Source organism: Belonocnema kinseyi, chromosome 9 (genome assembly GCF_010883055.1).
Source record: "Belonocnema kinseyi isolate 2016_QV_RU_SX_M_011 chromosome 9, B_treatae_v1, whole genome shotgun sequence".
Classification (NCBI taxonomy): Eukaryota; Metazoa; Arthropoda; class Insecta; order Hymenoptera; family Cynipidae; genus Belonocnema; species Belonocnema kinseyi.
This window is the reverse complement of record NC_046665.1, coordinates 88,487,246-88,504,461: the sequence shown is the minus strand read 5'-3', so window position 1 is coordinate 88,504,461 and position 17,216 is coordinate 88,487,246. Positions and strand designations below refer to the sequence as shown.

The 17,216-nt window shown below is 24.8% G+C and overlaps 1 protein-coding gene across 4 annotated transcripts in view; it reads right to left on the bottom strand.

Annotated features, from left to right (window-relative positions):
- The window catches only part of LOC117179620 (WD and tetratricopeptide repeats protein 1), a 67,187-nt gene extending 50,460 nt beyond the window's left edge, over window positions 1-16,727 (bottom strand). For all 4 annotated transcript variants that reach the window (XR_004467940.1, XM_033371615.1, XM_033371616.1 and 1 more), the window contains exons 1-6: window positions 16,156-16,727; window positions 12,818-12,948; window positions 12,637-12,748; window positions 8,489-8,875; window positions 2,054-2,189; window positions 1,670-1,971 (exon numbers count right to left, since the gene is read on the bottom strand). Coding sequence is in view for 3 of the 4 variants with exons in the window: in XM_033371615.1 (XP_033227506.1) it covers window positions 1,670-1,971; window positions 2,054-2,189; window positions 8,489-8,875; window positions 12,637-12,748; window positions 12,818-12,948; window positions 16,156-16,230 (1,143 nt within the window). In the remaining variant the exon portion in view is untranslated. The remainder of the gene's footprint in view (window positions 1-1,669; window positions 1,972-2,053; window positions 2,190-8,488; window positions 8,876-12,636; window positions 12,749-12,817; window positions 12,949-16,155) is intronic.
- Between the last annotated feature and the right edge of the window lie 489 nt (window positions 16,728-17,216).

The following is a 17,216-nucleotide window of genomic DNA, read 5'->3' as shown; positions in this document are numbered from 1 at the left end:
TCTTTGAAATACTTGAAATCTTTTGAAATCCTTAGAAATTCTTTGAAATGTTTGTGAAATCTTTTGTATTCATTTGAAATATTTACAATATTTTAAATCTTTAAACATTTTTCTTATATATTTAAAATCCTTGAAATATTTTGAAAATTTTTGAGTATTGATGAAATCTTTGAAATATTTGTGAAAATGTCGTTTTAAATCTTTTGTGTTCCTTTGAGATCATTAAAATGTTTTGAAATCTTCCTAAATTTATTGAAAACTTTGGAAATTGTTTAAAATCTTTGAAATCTGGTGAAATTGATCCTTTTGAAATCTTTGAAATTCTTGAAATTTTTTGAAATCCTTATGAATTCTTCGAAATATTTGTGGAATCTTTTGTATTCATTTATAATCATTAAAATATTCGAAATATTTGTAAAGTCTTGTTAAATCTTCGAAAACATTTTGAAATAGTTCAAAATAATTGAAATATTTGAAATCTAGTGTAGTGCACCCATTTTTAAATTGTTCTATTCTTTGGAAATTTTTATGAAATCTTTGTGAAATCTTTCCTATTCATTTGAAATCATTAAAAAATTTTGTTAAATCTTTAAATTCCTTGAATTATTTTGACAAATTTTGAAATATTTATCAAATCTTTGAAATACTTGTGAAATATTTGTTTGTGAAATCTTTTGTGTTCGTTTGAGATCATTAAAATGTTTTTAAATCTTCTCAAATGTATTGAAAACTTTGGAAATTGTTTAAAATCGGTGAAATCTGATGAAATTGTATCCATTTTGAAATCTTTCAATTTCTTGAAATCCTTTGAAATCCTTATGAAATCTTTGTATTATTTCTGAAATCATTTTTATTCATTTGAAATCATTAAAATATAAGAAATCTTTTGAAACCTTTTAACATATTGGTAATATCTTTAAAATCCTTTAAATCTTTCAAATACTTAAGAAATCTTTCTTCAATTTGTGATTGTGCAATCTTTTGTGTTTGTGATTATAGAAATGTTTTAAATTCTTCTCAAATTTATTGAAAACTTCTGAAATTGTTCAAAATATTTGAAATCTGGTGTAATGTATCCTTTTTAAAATATTTTAAATTCTTGAAATCTTTCAACTCCTTATGAATTCTGTCAAATACTTGTGAAACGTTAAAAATCTTTGAAATGTTCTGATACCTATGAAATTTATTGAAATATTTCTAAATCTTGGGAATTATTTTCAAACCTTTTGAAATCCGGTGTAAACTCAAAAAACATAGTGATAAACATCTCGAGAAAAAAGCCGTCTTCTAAACAAGATATTTCTTTCACTCGAGACTGAAAGATTTAAATTAATCTTTAAATTTCAATAAAATAATTATTTTAAAAGTAAAAAAAAACTCAAATTCAAAATTCTCGTGAAATATTCAAGATTTCCAGGTTTTCAGGCTTCAAAAAAAAAGGGTACTAAATAACTAAAGGGTTAACTAAATAAAGGGTACAATAGGGAATACAGATACCAGTCTCTAATGCCTCTATCTCTATTCGGTAATTTTTCAAGTCGAGACATTTTATCAAGAATTTTCTATTTCAAATATTTTCTTTCTCGGGAATTTTACAGTGTCGGGATATTTATTTCTCAAAATTGTCCAATCATTCCCTGAATCGATGTGATCCCCGCAATTAGCTTACCTGTTGCTTTAATTCTTCAACTTGAGGTGGCAATTCGGATACATTTTTCAAAGAGAGATCCTGAACATCATCCTCGCTCGAATCCAAGAAATAATTTTCGTAGTCTTGATCCTTGTCGTTTGAATCGGAGATGGAATCCAAAGGGGCTATAAATGACTTGGCTTTTCTCCTTTCATTGATGTCGAAAAGATAAATTTGCTCGCCACCCATATTGACCAGCAGCTCGTTTCCGTCATTGCTGAATGTCAAGTAGGTCGTGGACAAACTTCTAGTGTGATCTCGTTGTCGAGAGTGCAGGTGTCCTGAATATATAGAAAGCCTTATTTTCTAGACATCCTGTGATAATTGAAACTAAATAAAAAATAACAAATCGTTTTATCCAACCAGCGATAAAGTACTGCACACATCCGAGTGGCACATTGTTAAGTTCTGGATCGCCTTCTTCAAGTTGTCTTTCACTATGATCGGCTCGTACCCAGGTTTGAGTCGGAGGAGGAAGAGCAGGCTCAATTATCGGTCTCTAAAAATTTATTAATTTGCACGTTTATTTCAGAATTACACGATCCGAGAGTCGACATTTATTTTGGTAAGTTAAAAAAGACTCTGTAAGAGATCTGCTAAAAAAATTCTAGTTACAACATTCCTTTAATTTCCCTGATGTTATACATTTTTCTTTCAGACATTAACTCAACTTTACAGCTAGGATATCAATAATAATGCAAAAAAAGGTTTGTTTCTATTGGGAATGGTGATCTACTATTTCGCCACATGGTGTCGAAAAATGGAACTAAAAAGAGTAGGTACAATTTTAAAAATGTATTTTAATTTTTGCATAAAAGTGTTTTTGCAATTATTTTCTGAAGTATAAAACAATGATTGAATACTAAAAACAAATATTTATCATAAACAAATAGTTTTAGATAGAATTTCCATCTTATACAGTGAAAAAACACATTTTTGTGAAATAGGTTTTTTAAAAAAATACAATTCTTTCATTATTTCATGTGCTTTTCAATGCATTGTAAGCTTAAATAAACTTTAATTAATGTATGTAGCGACAAATTTTTCCATATTATGCCAAGAATACGAAACTTTTAGATTCGATTTTTTAATAGTAAATACTTTATGTATAAATTAATAAAAATTTACTTTGAGTTCATTTTTGCTTCAAAATAAGTCCATTTAAGCTTATAATCTTTTGAATATCACAATAAAGAGAGCAATAATTGTTTTTTTAAGAAAAATATTTCTGTCAAAAGAATGTGGGGTTTCACTATGTAATATGTAAATTCCATCTAAAAACACTTTGTTTCCGATAAAGAATTATTTTTATTATCCAATGAATACTTTAAACTAAAAAAAAATGGTTAAGGCACATCTTTTAAAAGGTTTAGAACGCGGACCCTTCAATTAAACTTCAATAAAAAACAGTTGCATATTCAACCAAATTAGTTGGATTTTCAAGCAAAAATAAACAAATTTTTAGAAGACATACGAATTTTTTAATCTAAAAGGACGAATTTTTAACAAAATAGTTAAATTTTCGACAAATATATTTTATTTTTTAACAAAATAGATGAATTTTCAACAAAATAATTATATTTTCAAAAGAATAGTTATAGCTGTAGTAGCAGTTAGTTTTTCAAGGAAATAGTTCAATATTCATTTTAAAAAGTTGCGTTTCAACAAAGCAGTTAAATTTTCCACCAAGAATATGAATTTTCCACTCAAATGAAGAATAAAAAAAATGAATTGTTAACAACAGAGCTCATTCTTCAACCAAGTAGTTGGTTTTTCAATAAAAAAATTAATTCTCGAGAACAGCTGTAATATCTTATATTGAAACCAAAAAAGACTTTGATTTCTAATAAAAAAATTTAATTTAACCAAAAAAAGTATAGAATTCCGAACGCAAAAAGTTGCATTTTAAACCAAAACAAGAATAATTTTCTATCAAACTAATTAAATTTTTAATCAAGAAAAGTAATTTTTAACAAAAACAAAAAAAAATTCAATTAAATAGATAGAATTTTTGACTGGGCAAGAAAAATGTCAAACGAAAGATTGAATTTTTAAATTTTCGGGTAAAAAATAACTTTCTGTCGGAAATATAAGCTTTGAACCAAGTAGATGAATTTTCAATAAAAAATATGAAATATCAACAAGAAATATTTTAGTTGATCTTTCAATCAAAGGAGATTTTAATTTTAAATCAAAAATTGTTGAATAAAACCGAAAAATATGAATTCTTAACAAAAAATGCAATATTTTAATTTTTAACATATAAATATACATTTTTAAAGAACAAGAATTAAACTTCAGCCAAAAAATTTGCATTTTCAAAACAAAAGAACGAATTTTCTTCCCAAAAAAACGAATATGCAGCAAAACAGTTAAATTTTCGACAAAAAAAGATAACCTTTTAACAAAATAGATAAATTTTCAACAAAATAGTTAAATTTTCCACTAAAAAAGATCAATTTTAACCCACAAATGCAATAGTGAAATTTTCGGTTACAAAAATGACATTCAACCGAAAAAAAGGTCAAAACAAAACAGTTAAATTTTCAACAAAGGATCTCATTTTTCGACCAATTAGTTGAAATTTCAATACAAAAAGATGAAGTCTCAACAAAAATCGTAATAGTTGATTTTTCAAACAAAAGAGAATTTAATATTAAATAAAAAACAATTGAAAAAAATGTTAACCAAATAGTTTGATTTTTAAGCCAAAAACGCAAATTTTGTACAAAACAGTTTAATTTTTAACTAGAAAATATGAATTTTCTACTAAAATAAACTACAGACGAAAAATTTCCAATAGAAAATGGACAGTTAAATTTTCAGTAAAAAAAGTTATTTTCAAAAAAAAAAAAAATGCTTTTAAAGAAAGTAGATCAATTTTCAACTAAAAATATGATTTTTCAACAGAGTCGTTCAACATTGTTGATTTTTTAAAATTAGAAACTGTTGAATTTTCATACCAAAAAGATGCATTTTCTATCAAATGGTTGAATTTTCAACCTGAGAATACAAATTAACAACAAAAAAGTTAATTTTCAACCAATAAGTTGAATTTTTAACAAAACAGCTACATTTTCAGTTAAAAATTTTATTTTTAACAACAAGAAGATTCAACTAAAATTATTAATTTTCAACCAAAAACTTAATTGTTAAATTTTCGGTTAAAAAAATTATTCTTCGACAAAAGATTATTATTCCTTGGTCAAAAATTTAACAATTTTCTTTCAAACATCCTTTTTGGTTGCAAATTCAACTGTTTTCTTAAAACTTCGGCTTTTTGAATTAAAAATTCAATTCATTTTGTAAAACATGAAGCTTTTATTTAAAATTAATTTTTGTTGCTGATAATTTTGTTTGTTGAAATTTTTTTTTTCATGAAAACACTTTTTTTGAAAATTTGTCTTTTTGATTAAAAAATTCACCTGTTTAGTAGAATTTTCATTTTTCTTGGATAAACATGCAGCTATTTTGTTGAAAATTTAACAATCTTGTTCAAAAGTTATAGTTTTTGGTTAAAAATTCGACTGTTTTGTTTTAAATGTAAATACTTCGTAGAAAATTTAATTATTGTTTGAAATTTATATTTTGGTATTGAAAAATAAACCAAAATCTTTTCTGAATGAAAGTTCGACTTTAAAAAAAGTTTGTCGTTTTTCTTAAAAATACATATTTTTTAGTACAAATTTGATTTTTCTTGGATAAAAATGCAACTGATCAGCAGAGAATTTAACTATTGTCTTAAAAATTCATAATTTCCGGTTGAAAAAATTCGTCGTTTTGGATTAAAATTTCATCTATTTTTTGTTAAAAGATACATACTTGAATCTTGCAAAGTCAACTGGAACCCTTTTTTGGATGAAAATTCCACTAATTAAAATTTTTCTTTTTTGGGTGAAAATCCAACTATTTGGTAGAGAATTCCACCATTTTGTTAAAAAGTCATCCTTTCGGTCAAAAATTCATCTTTTGGAATTAAAAATTAAATTTTTTTCGTAGAAACTTATTTTGGTTTAAAAATTCATGTTTTTATCTTGAAAAGTGAACTGAAACCTTTTTAAAATGAAAACTCAACTATTTTTTTTTTAAATAATTTAAAAATTCATCTCTTTGGTTGAAAGTTTAACAATTTTGTTAAAAATTAATCATTTTAATTAAAAACTCAACTACGTGAGTAAAAGTTAAACTACATTGTTAAAAATTTTTTTTAATTCAAGGCTTATGCCTTTGTATGAAAGTTTAACTGTTTAGTTGAAAAGCCCTTTTTTAAATTAATTTTTGAACTGAAAATGTAACTTTTCCATTTTTTTAAGATTTTTCTTTTTAGTTGAAAATCCTCCTTTTTTGGTAAAAACATAATTTTCTTGGTTTGAAATTTCATTTTTTTACGTAAGAATGCATCAGTTTCGTGCAAAATTATTTTTAGCCTGAAGTCATATTTTATGTTTGAAAATTCAATTATTTAGACAAAATTCGCCTTTTGGCTTAAAGGTTCAAAAATTTAGATAAACTTTCACTTCTTTCTTGAGTGAAAAATCATTATTTAATGAAAAAATCTTCTTTTTGGTTTTGAAATTCTCCTTTTTTGTATAAATTTCATTTTTTTATTGAAATATAAACAATGACACTTTTCTGTTAGGAATGTATCTTTTTAAGGTTGAAAATACAACTATTATTGGGAATAGTGGTCTACCTGGTCATTTTCAATTTGATTCAAATGCACAATAATGTACACGTGTAAAATGGAAGCTACTAACATTTTTAAACTGAACAATTTTAAATTAAATGCACTTAAACTGCAAAATAAATTTTTTAACTTTTATGAATTTAGAGTTCAAAGCTTCAGATTATGTTCTAAAAATATAAATCCATGTTATCATTTCCAATCCTTGAAAGTCTAAATTGAAGAATCAATCAATAAATTTAAAAATTGTCAAACTTGTGCCATTTAAAGCAATTTTAAGCCAGAAACATTAAAAATTGAATGATTAAATTTTTTTTAACTAAACACTTCTTAAATTAAAAGTTAAATTATTTATACTTCAAATGGTTAAAAAATCCTTGAAATGCTTCCAAATTTAATTTGAAAATCTTGAAAAATCTTCAGGTTCTTTACATTTTTTTCAAATTGTTTACTATTTTTGAAATTATTTTAGAAATTTTAAACAAACCTTAAAATTAATCCAATTTTCTCTAATTTTTTTAAATTCTGCCAAATTAAATAAATTTCCTTAAAATCATCCACATTCATTTTTGATAATTTCGTGTATCTTTCTAAATCTTTTTAAATAATCACTCAAAATTATATTTTCAAAATAAAAATCATTTTCAGTTTTCATAGGAAATGTTTTTTGATCTTCTGAAGCCATTTAAAATTGTTAAAAAGCTTTTAAAGTTTTTGTTCGAAATCTGCCAAAATTTAGATTTTGTTTTAAGTTAGGCCGTGGGCTATGTACACCGAAATTCAACAATTTTACTTACAAATTAAGTTTTTTAAATAGAACAATTAAAATGTAACGTTCAAAATTTAGTTTTTAATATTTAATATAATTACTGATTTTAAATAAACAATCAGATATTTCTAAATAATAATTAATTCTTATTTTTCTTCATTAAAAAATTCCAAATTGACTGGTTTAAAAATTTAATATTTTAGACTAAAGTAATACGTGAAATTTAATAAAAGCCTTTAATTATGAATATATTATTTCGAAGCTATTTTAAAATAGAAAATAGTTTGTAAAGTTTCAATTTTTAACGTTAGAAACTGGAAATTCTAAAATTGCAAACTGATTTCGAATCATTTTGTAGAATTAATTATTATTCACTTTTTAATCTTAAAGAACAGTTCAATTTTGAAAATCACTATTAATTTATATTGTCAGTTGATCAACTAAAAATATTTTTCATAAAAAATCTTCGATTTCAAACGCTTCTAATTTTTAATGGCTTATGTCTTTGAAACTGCATTCTAAAATTAAAAATTTGTTAAAGTGCAAGATTTTGGAAATACGCATTCTAAAATGAATTACATATGTAATTTAAAAAGAACACAATTCAACTAATTATTTTAAAAACTATGGGAATCACAGTTAGACAGATTTTTGTCTATAAATTTGTAAAATTCCCGGTCAAAAAATAAATTCACTGTCATTTCCCGGTCTCATAAGATTCTCGATTTTTTGGTCTAGCGGCCACTCTGCGATTGGAATTTAAATAAGAATTCTATCCTAACTTTTAGATTAGTTTTTAAATAGTAAATACTCCATGTATAAATTGATGAAAATTTACTTTCAGTTCATTTTTGCTTTAAAATATGTCAATTTAAGTTTATAATCTTTTGAAAATCACAATAAATGGAAAAATGATTGTTTTTTTTTATTTTTTAAGAAAAATATTTCTGTACAAAAATATGTTTTGTCACTTTATTAGATGTAAATCCTATCTAAACTCTTTTGTTTCCAGAAAAGACTTATTTTTAGAATCCAATAAATACTTTAAACTTCACAACAAAAATCGTGAAAACACTTTTATGCGAAAATTAAAATGGATCTTTAAAAATAGTACCTATTCTTTCTAGTTCGTATTTTTGTCGCCAGGTGGCGTATCGCAGTTTAACTATTCCCAATATTACAAATTTAATTATTTTGGTTAAAAATTCCAGTATTTTGTTAAAAAAGTTTATTTTCCCTGACATTCCCTGCCCAGTATTAAATTTCTTACAACTTTCCAGAATTCCTGACCTGTAGCAACCCTCTGAAATTTATAAATCTATTCATATAATAATTATTAACTCACCGAAGAAAGTTTGATCATCCGGCGATCGTACAGCCTAATGTAAGGATCGTTCGCCCCCACAGCGATTAATTCCGGCCTTCTTGTGTTCACAGATATACATTTGGCTTCTATAGTTCGACCCACATGGTTCACGAGATTTATAAGCACATTATTCTCCTGGGCAACTTTACACGTGTGCGGTGCTCGCATATCGAATTGCATAATAATTCCATCTTCAGCGGCACTCCAAAAGAGGTAGGGAATATTTGGCGCAGTTGCAATTCGCTTGACTCGGCCAGTGTGACAATTACAAGCGAGTATCGTGTCTGATAAAGTGAGATCATGTACTCGTATCCGACTGTCTCCTGCACCAGAAATTAGGACCGAGTCATTCGATTTTGGCAGAAACTGGAAATAAATGAAAAATATTCAGGGTGTCTGGCGATTCTTAGGAACAAAATTCAAGGTTTTTCCCCATGTATTTAAGGTCATGAAACTCAGTTTTTACAGGTCTCCTTTTTTTACATCAAATAATAAAATAAACGTTTGTTATAAATGTAAAAAATAAGTTATTTCATTTTTTAGTGGTCAAAAACTTATAAAGACAGCCGAATCATAAATAAACAAATATTTTTAAATCTTTGTAAAGTTTTTGAAATCGTCAAATTTCTTTTTTATCTTTTTGAAATTTTAAACCCTTTTGAAATCTCTGAAATCTTCAAATTTCTGTGAAATATTTTTTATTAGTTGTAAAATCTTTTGAAATCTTTTGAAATACTCTAAAACATTTTGAAATCAATTAAAATTTTGGAAGTATTTGAAATTTGGCGTAGTGTACCCTTTTGGAATCTTTAAAATTCTCGAAATCTTTTGAAATCCTTATGAATTCTTTAAAATATTTGTGAAATCTTTTGTATTCATTTATAATCATTAAAATAATTGAAATCTTTGTGAAATCTTTTGAAATATTTGAAATCTGGTGTAGTGTACCCATTTTTAAATTGTTCTATACTTTGGAAATTTTTATGAAATCTGTGTGAAATCTTTTGTATTCATTATAAATCATTAAAATATTTTAAATCTTTAAAAAACTTTGTTAAATCGTTAAAATCCTTGAAATAATTTGAAATATGTATAACATTTTTGAAATACTTGTGAAATATTTCTAACGCCTTTTGCATTTACTTGAAATCACTGGAATATTTACAACCTTTTTGAAATATTTTGAAATTTAAAAAAAAGAATTCGCTTAAAATCTTGGAAATGTTTTGTATTTTGGCGTATTGTATTATTTTCAAATCTTTGAAAGGATCTGAAATGTCAGACAACTGGTTTACTATACCCGTTTTAAAGTCTTCAAAATTCTTGAAATCTTCTGAAATTTTGAAATCTTTATGAAATCTTCTGAAAAAATGTGAAATCGTTGCAAATCCCTTAAATGTTCTGAAATCTTAGAAATCTGGTTTAATATATACTTTTTAAAATCGTTAAAATCGTTTAAATCTTCTGAAAGTTTTAAAATCTTTGTGAAATGTTCGATATCTTTTTGATATATTTTGAAATCTTCTAAACAAATTTGAAATCGTTTAAAATCTTTAAAATGTTTTAAATGTTTTAAAATCTGGCGTACGTACCTTTTTTAGAAATTTTGAATTTGAAATGTTTATGAAATCTTTGTGAAATATTTTATATTAATTGGAAATCATTTAAAGATTTGAAACCTTTGTGAAATCTTTTGAAATCTTTTTAAATTTTGGTAAAATCTTTTAAATCTTTGAACTCTTAGTGAAATCTTCTAAACAAATTTGAAATCTTTTTAAATCTTTGTGAATTCGTCGACATTTTTTGAATTATTACAAATCTTCGTGAAAGCTTGAAATTTCTGTGAAATCTTTGAGAAATCTTTTCGAATTTTTTAAATCCTTTGTGAAATCTTTAAAAAATCCTTAATATCTTGTAAATCTTTGTGTGATTTTTTAAAATTTTGAAATATTTGTGAAACCTTTCTTTAATCTTTGTGTGCGAAATCTTTTGTGTTCGTTTGAAATCATTGAAATCTGTTGAAATCTTCATAAATCTTTCATTTCTGAAATTTTTGATAATCGTTAGAAATCTTTGTTAAATCATTTAAAACCTTCTACAAAATTTTGATATCGTTTAAAATAATTGAAATGTTTCGAAATCTTTTAAATATGGTGTACTGCACCCTTTTTCAAATCTTGGTAATTCTTGAAATCTTTAGAAATCCTTATGAAATCTCTAAAATATTTGTGAAATCTTTCTGAAATTTTTTGTATTTTTTTAAATATTTGTTAAATCCTCTGAAATTTTGTTTAATGGTTTAAAATCACTGGAGTATGTGAAACCTTTGTTAAATATTTTGAAATATTCTGAAAAAACTGACATCGTTTAATATATTTGAAATATTTAAATCTTTGAAATTCTTGAGATCTATTGAAACCCTTATGAATTCATTTAAATGTTTTGAAACCTTAGAAATATGGTTTACTGCACCCTTTTTAAAATTAACTTTTCCCTGATTTCGACCTGGCCAGTTTTTCATTCACCATGACCATTAATATTTAAAAACCAAAATGTTAATCTTGTAATATTTTCAACATAAAATCTTTTATAAATGGAATAAAACGATTTCAAATTAAATTTTTGTATTTATTTCAATGAAAAAATGGATTTTTCTGCAAAAAAAAGATGAATTTTGTACCAAAAAGACAAATTTTTAACAAATAATTCAATTTATAACCAAACTGTTCAATTTTTAACCTGTGAAGATCAATTTTCAACTTAATGATCAAATTTTCAAACAAAAAAGATTGAACTTCAACCAGAAACAGATTCATTTTCAACCAAATAATTGCATTTTAAGAAGACAGTTTAATTTTTACCGAAAAAGTATGAATTTTTAATACCAAAGGACGAATTTTCTGCCCAAATAGACGAATGTTCAATAAAATAGTAGAGTTTTGATCGAAAAAGAATGACTTCTAACCAAATACTTAAATTTTTTTAAAAATTTCGAACTTTTCAACCAAAAATATTCAGCTTTACCAAAAAAAAAAGTTTTGTTTTTAACACGAAAACTTGAATTTTGAACAAATTAGTTAAATTTTCAACCTAAAAAGATAAATTCCAAAACAAATAGAATTAAATTTTAGAAAAAAAAGTTGCATTTTCAATCCAAAAGAACGAATATTCTCCCAAAAAGACGAATTTCCAACAAAACCGTTAGAATTCACAATACAAAGGTTAAATTTTCTGTTAAAAAAGTCAATTTTCTAACGAAAGAAATTAGTTTTCAACAAAACAGTTAAGCTTTCAAACGAGATAAATTTTCAACAAAATTGATAAATCTTCAATTTGAATAGTAAAACTTTAAATTAAAAAAATTAATTTTCAATAAAAAAAGATTTTTCAACTAAAAGGAACAAAATAGAATTTTCAACTAAAGATTTATTTTCAATCAAAAAGTTGCATTTTTATTTTTAAAAAAATTAAATTTCTATCAAAACAGATGAATTTTTGAAACAAAAAGAAAACTTTTTTAAAAAATATTTAAATTTTCAACCAAGAAAGATTTCAGTTGGAGTTTCAACATAAAAATATGAATTTTCCACAAAAAGTTAATTTTCTAGCAAAACAGTTGAATTTTTCACCAAATAATAAATCCTTGACTTTTGCGATCTTTTTTTTCGAAATCCCTGACTTTCCCTGATCAAAAACAATTCCTGACTTTTTTCTGATTTCTAAATTTGGTCAAAAAATGTGATTAAATTGTTATTAAATTTGAAAAAAATGGTGGATGAGATACTTTGAAATATTTTTGCGATTGTAGCTGCCGAATTTTTCACCCGAATAAAATAAAAAAAATTACTTTTAAAGAGGTGTGTTTTTCCATTTTCAAACAAAAAATTAAAATCAAATAAAAAATTAAAATTAAACCAAAAACAGGATCAGCAGTCTTTTTTCGTTCAACAGAGAATAAGTTTAAAAACCTATTTTTTCTTTAAGGGAATAAAAATTCCCGGTCCATGAGCAAAATTTAAGGAGTTTTCCAGATTTTTAAGAATTTTCAGGAATATTTATATTTATTTGTAAATTTAGAAATATTTATTTGTAAATTTAGAAATATTTATTTAATAATAAATAGATACCTTTACGGAAAATATATTTCCATTATGACCTGTGTGTAGCACCAGCTTCTTTTCATAACGAAACGGATCCCATAAAATGATGTGCATATCATCTGATGCCGAAGCCAAAGTCCTAGAAAAATATTGACAATTAATTTTTCGATTTTACTATTTATTTGTAAATCAAAATTGAAATACTGACTGTCCTGTTTCGTTCCATTCTAAGCAGTTGACGCATCCTCCGTGTCCTTTTAACTCTGTTTCTAATCCCAAACGTGCTATAAAATTCTCGGTTACATGTAATTTCTGAGATGTCAAGTATGCGGCCGATTCCTAATCAATAATAACGAGAAAAATATAATATGTATTTAACAAAAAAATACAATACGTGAAGGTTTTATATGCATTTAACCATTTCATATAACTCAAATTGCTTATAAAAATACTTTCTCAGGACTCAGACTCACTTTAGAGATAGGAAATAGCGTTATAAATCTTTGAAATATTAAAAATGATCTTGAATGTTAAAATGTTATTCTTTAGTCTGTAAATAATCAAAATTATTTTTTCTTTATCGCAGGCTTCACAGTTTCTTTCCCTTTTTTCTTTTTTTCATTCAAATACAATAAAATAATTCAACTATTTTTGGTTTTAAGTTCTTTTTTTTCTGTTAAAAAGTCTACAATCAAACGTATTATTTAATTCAAAATTGAATTATCTTGTTGAAAAGCCAAAAATGTTGTTGAAAAGTCATAATTCTTAGATAAATATTCAACTGTTTTGTTTAAAATTCGTCTTTTTGTCTTGAATATTCAAAAATTTGATTGCAATTTTTTTCTTTCTTGAATACAAAATTATGTTGATCAAAAATTCAACTATTTTGTCGAAAATTCATCTTTTTGGTTTAAAAATTCATTTTTTTTCTGTAGAAATTTCACTGTTATTGTTAGAAATGCAACTGTCTGACCAAAAATTAATTTCGGGTTGAAAATTCAACTGTTTCATGAAAAATTCATAGTTTTGGCTCGAAAATTCAACAATTCGGTTGAAAATTTACCTACATGATTTAAAATTGATGTATTTTCTTGAAAATTTGGGTTTTGGAAGAAAGTCTTGAATATTTTATCGTTTTAGATGAAAATTTATCAGCTGGGTTAAGAAATAATTTTCTAAACTTCAAATTTAACAATTTAATTTTTTGGTTTAGAATTAAGATTTCAAAATGAAATGTAACTATTTTGTTAAAAAAATCAACTTATTGGAAGAAAATTAACTTTTTTGTTGTTAATTCGTATAATAAGGTTGAAAATTCAACTATTTTATAGAAAATTCATCTTTTTGAAATGGAAATTAAAAAATTTGGTATAAAATCAAACGATTTGGTACAAAATTAAATCGTTTTGCATAAAATTCATTCTTTTAATTGAAAATTAATTTTGCTCGAAGAAAATGTATCTACTCCATTTTTTTATAAGCTAAAAATCAATCTTTTTCCGGATTTTTGGAAGTTAAAAAACATGTATGTAATTTATTCAAAATCCGACTTTTTTGGTAAAAAAAATCTTCTTTTCTGGTAGAAAATGAGTCTTTTTGGTTGTAAATTGAACTATTTGATAAAAAATGAAGTATTTTCTTGAAAATTCGTCTTTGTAGGTTTCTCGTTGAAAATTAATATTTTTACGTTTTTTGGACTTTTTTGGTAGAACATTAATCTCCTTGGTTACATATTAAACTATTTAGTTTAAAATATATAAATTTGAATGAAAGAGCTTCTTTCCTGGGAGAAAACTGATCTTCTCGATTGAAAATTAAACTATTTGGTTAAAGATGTATGTATTTTGTTAAAAATTATTTTTTTTCAGAGAAAATCCATTTCCTTGTTAATAATGAAGTATTTTGTTGACAATTCATCTTTTTGGTTAAAAAATTCACCTTTTTCTGTAGAAATTCCACTTCTTTTGTTAGAAATGCAAATGTCCAGTCAGAAACTAATTTCGGGTTTAAAATTCAACTGTTTCATCAAAAATTCTTTAGTTTCGTCTCGAAAATTCGACAATTTGGTAAAAAATTCAACTATATGATTGAAAATTGATGTATTCTCTTGAACATTTGTCTTTTAAAAGAAAGTCAGTTTTTTAGTTAAAAATCGACAATTTTGTTGAAAATTCGATTTTTTTGGTTCAAAATTTGAACTGAAACTTATCTAATCTAGTTGAATATTTTATCATTTTAGATGAAAATGTATCTCTTTGGTTAAGAAATAATTTTCCGAACTGAAAATTTAACAATTTCATTTTTTGTTAAAAAACTGATTTTTTTGGTTCAGAATTAAGTTTTTAACATAAGATGTAACTATTTTGCTAAAAATTTAAGTTATGATTTGAAAATTAACTTTTTTGTTAATTTGTATTCGCAGGTTGAAAAATCAACTATTTTATAGAAAATTCATCTTTTTGGCATGGAAATTAAACAATTTCGTATGGAATTTAGCGATTTGGTGCAAAAATAAATTGTTTTGTATAAAATTCATTTTTTAAGTTGAAAATTAATTTAGCTCGAAGAAAATTGATCTAGTCTTTTTTTTTGCTAGAAATCTATCTTTTTCCGGATATTCGAAAGTTAAAAAAAAATTATGTAATTTATTCAAAAGTCAACTTATTTGGTAAAAAAATTTTCTTTTCTGGTAGAAAACTAATCTTCTTGATTGAAAACTAAACTTTTAAAAAATGTATGTATTTTGTTAAAAACTCTTCTTTTTAGGAGAAAATCCATTTTCTGGTTAAACATAAAATATTTTGTTAAAAATTCATCTGTGTTGGTTAAACCCAACTGTTTTTAAATATTTCAAATCAAAAAATATTTTTTTAAACATCAACTATTACACTTTTCGTCGAAAATGAATCTTTTTATGCGTTTGCACTTTTTTCGTATAAAATGAGCCGACTTGGTTGAAAATTCAACTTTTTAGTTAAAAATTTATATATTTTCTTGAAAAATCTTCCTTTCAGGTGAAAGTTCATCTTATTGATTTAAAATTCAACTATCTGGTTAAAAATGTAAGCACTTTGTTAAAAATTCATATGTTTGGGTGAAAATGAACTATTTGTTTAAGAATTTTGTATTTTATTGAAAATATTTTCTGGCAGAAAATTAATCTTCTGGACAGCAAATTAATATTGTTGATTCAAAATTCAACTATTTGGTTAAAAATGTATGTATTTTGTTGAAAGTTCATCTTTTTAATTTCAAATTTAAGATGTCTTATGTATTTTTGTTCTTTATTGACTGAAACATTTTTCCTGTTAAAAAAATTTGGGTTTTGAGTTAAAAATAGCGTCTGTAGTGTTGTGAGTCCAAGGCATGATTTTTTTCAAATAAAGAATCGTGTTACTTGCGCTTAATTTGGGGAAATATTTGTGGTATCGGAATTTTGAGTAACGTTAACACATAAAGAGCTGGAAAACGGATCAGAGTTACGAAAATCTCCGTAACCATAGGCAGAGCGTTAATTTTAACATAAAAATCTAAAAATAAACTTACTTGTATTTCTCTCTGCCGAAGCAAATCAATGACTCTGTGTTTTTTTTCATTTCTGATGTTGGGTATCATATCCATTTCATTAAAAATTTTAGAGGTAGGGTCGGTATTTTCTTTAATTAAATATTATACGTATACGTGTCGAGCACTTGGTATCCATATTCACCTCTTAAATAAATAATATAACGATGATACACTTTAAAGTTCTAACCTAACTTTGGAAAAGAGCTGGCATGAATTGATTCGTGCCAACGGTTTCGCGAATCTCAAAAATACAATAAACTCCACGCACATGGCAAAATGTTTGTTTTTACGAAGAAGAAATAAATCGCAACTTTTGACGATTCTTAGGCTTTCTTGCGTAAATATGAGTAACTTCAAACGTTTTCACCGACTCGCATTCGCGAGTCATTCCTCAAAGCTTTTGTTTAAGTTTATTATTTTTTTTAAATCACATTTTCTTTTGTGTAATTATTATCATAGTACGGTTAATGGCAATTCACGGTATCTTATACTTAATAAATCATGAATGTATAAGCTGTCATGACAGATTATTCACACTATTTATTTTTCATCACTTATGGATACAACGTGAAGTTGGCTGCAGCTAGTATCTCAATCGATATATTTCGAGAATGGAGAATCGATATTTAACCAACATTCCAAATTTTTGAAAATTAAAAAAAATCAGAATTCAGAAATTCAATTATCAGCTTTGGATATAAAATTTTTAAAATGTCAAAATTTAAAATAAATAAAAAATTAAATAGAAAAACAGGAATGAAAAAGTAGGAAACCTCCAAATTTCCTCCCTTCTTCTTTCTCGTTTTTTTTTAAATTACAATTTAAACAAAAAAATTTTTTTATCACCTGTAATTTTTAGTAGATTCTTGTATTTTTCATTGTGCTGAAAACAAATTAAAAAGGACGAGAGAAAAAAAAACGGAAAGGAATTGGGAGGTTGCCTTCTGTTTTTTCCTCTTTTTTAATTACATTTTTTTTTAAATTTGAATTGAGACATTTAAGAAAAATTAAAATTTTTATTTCTTTGGAATTTAATTTCT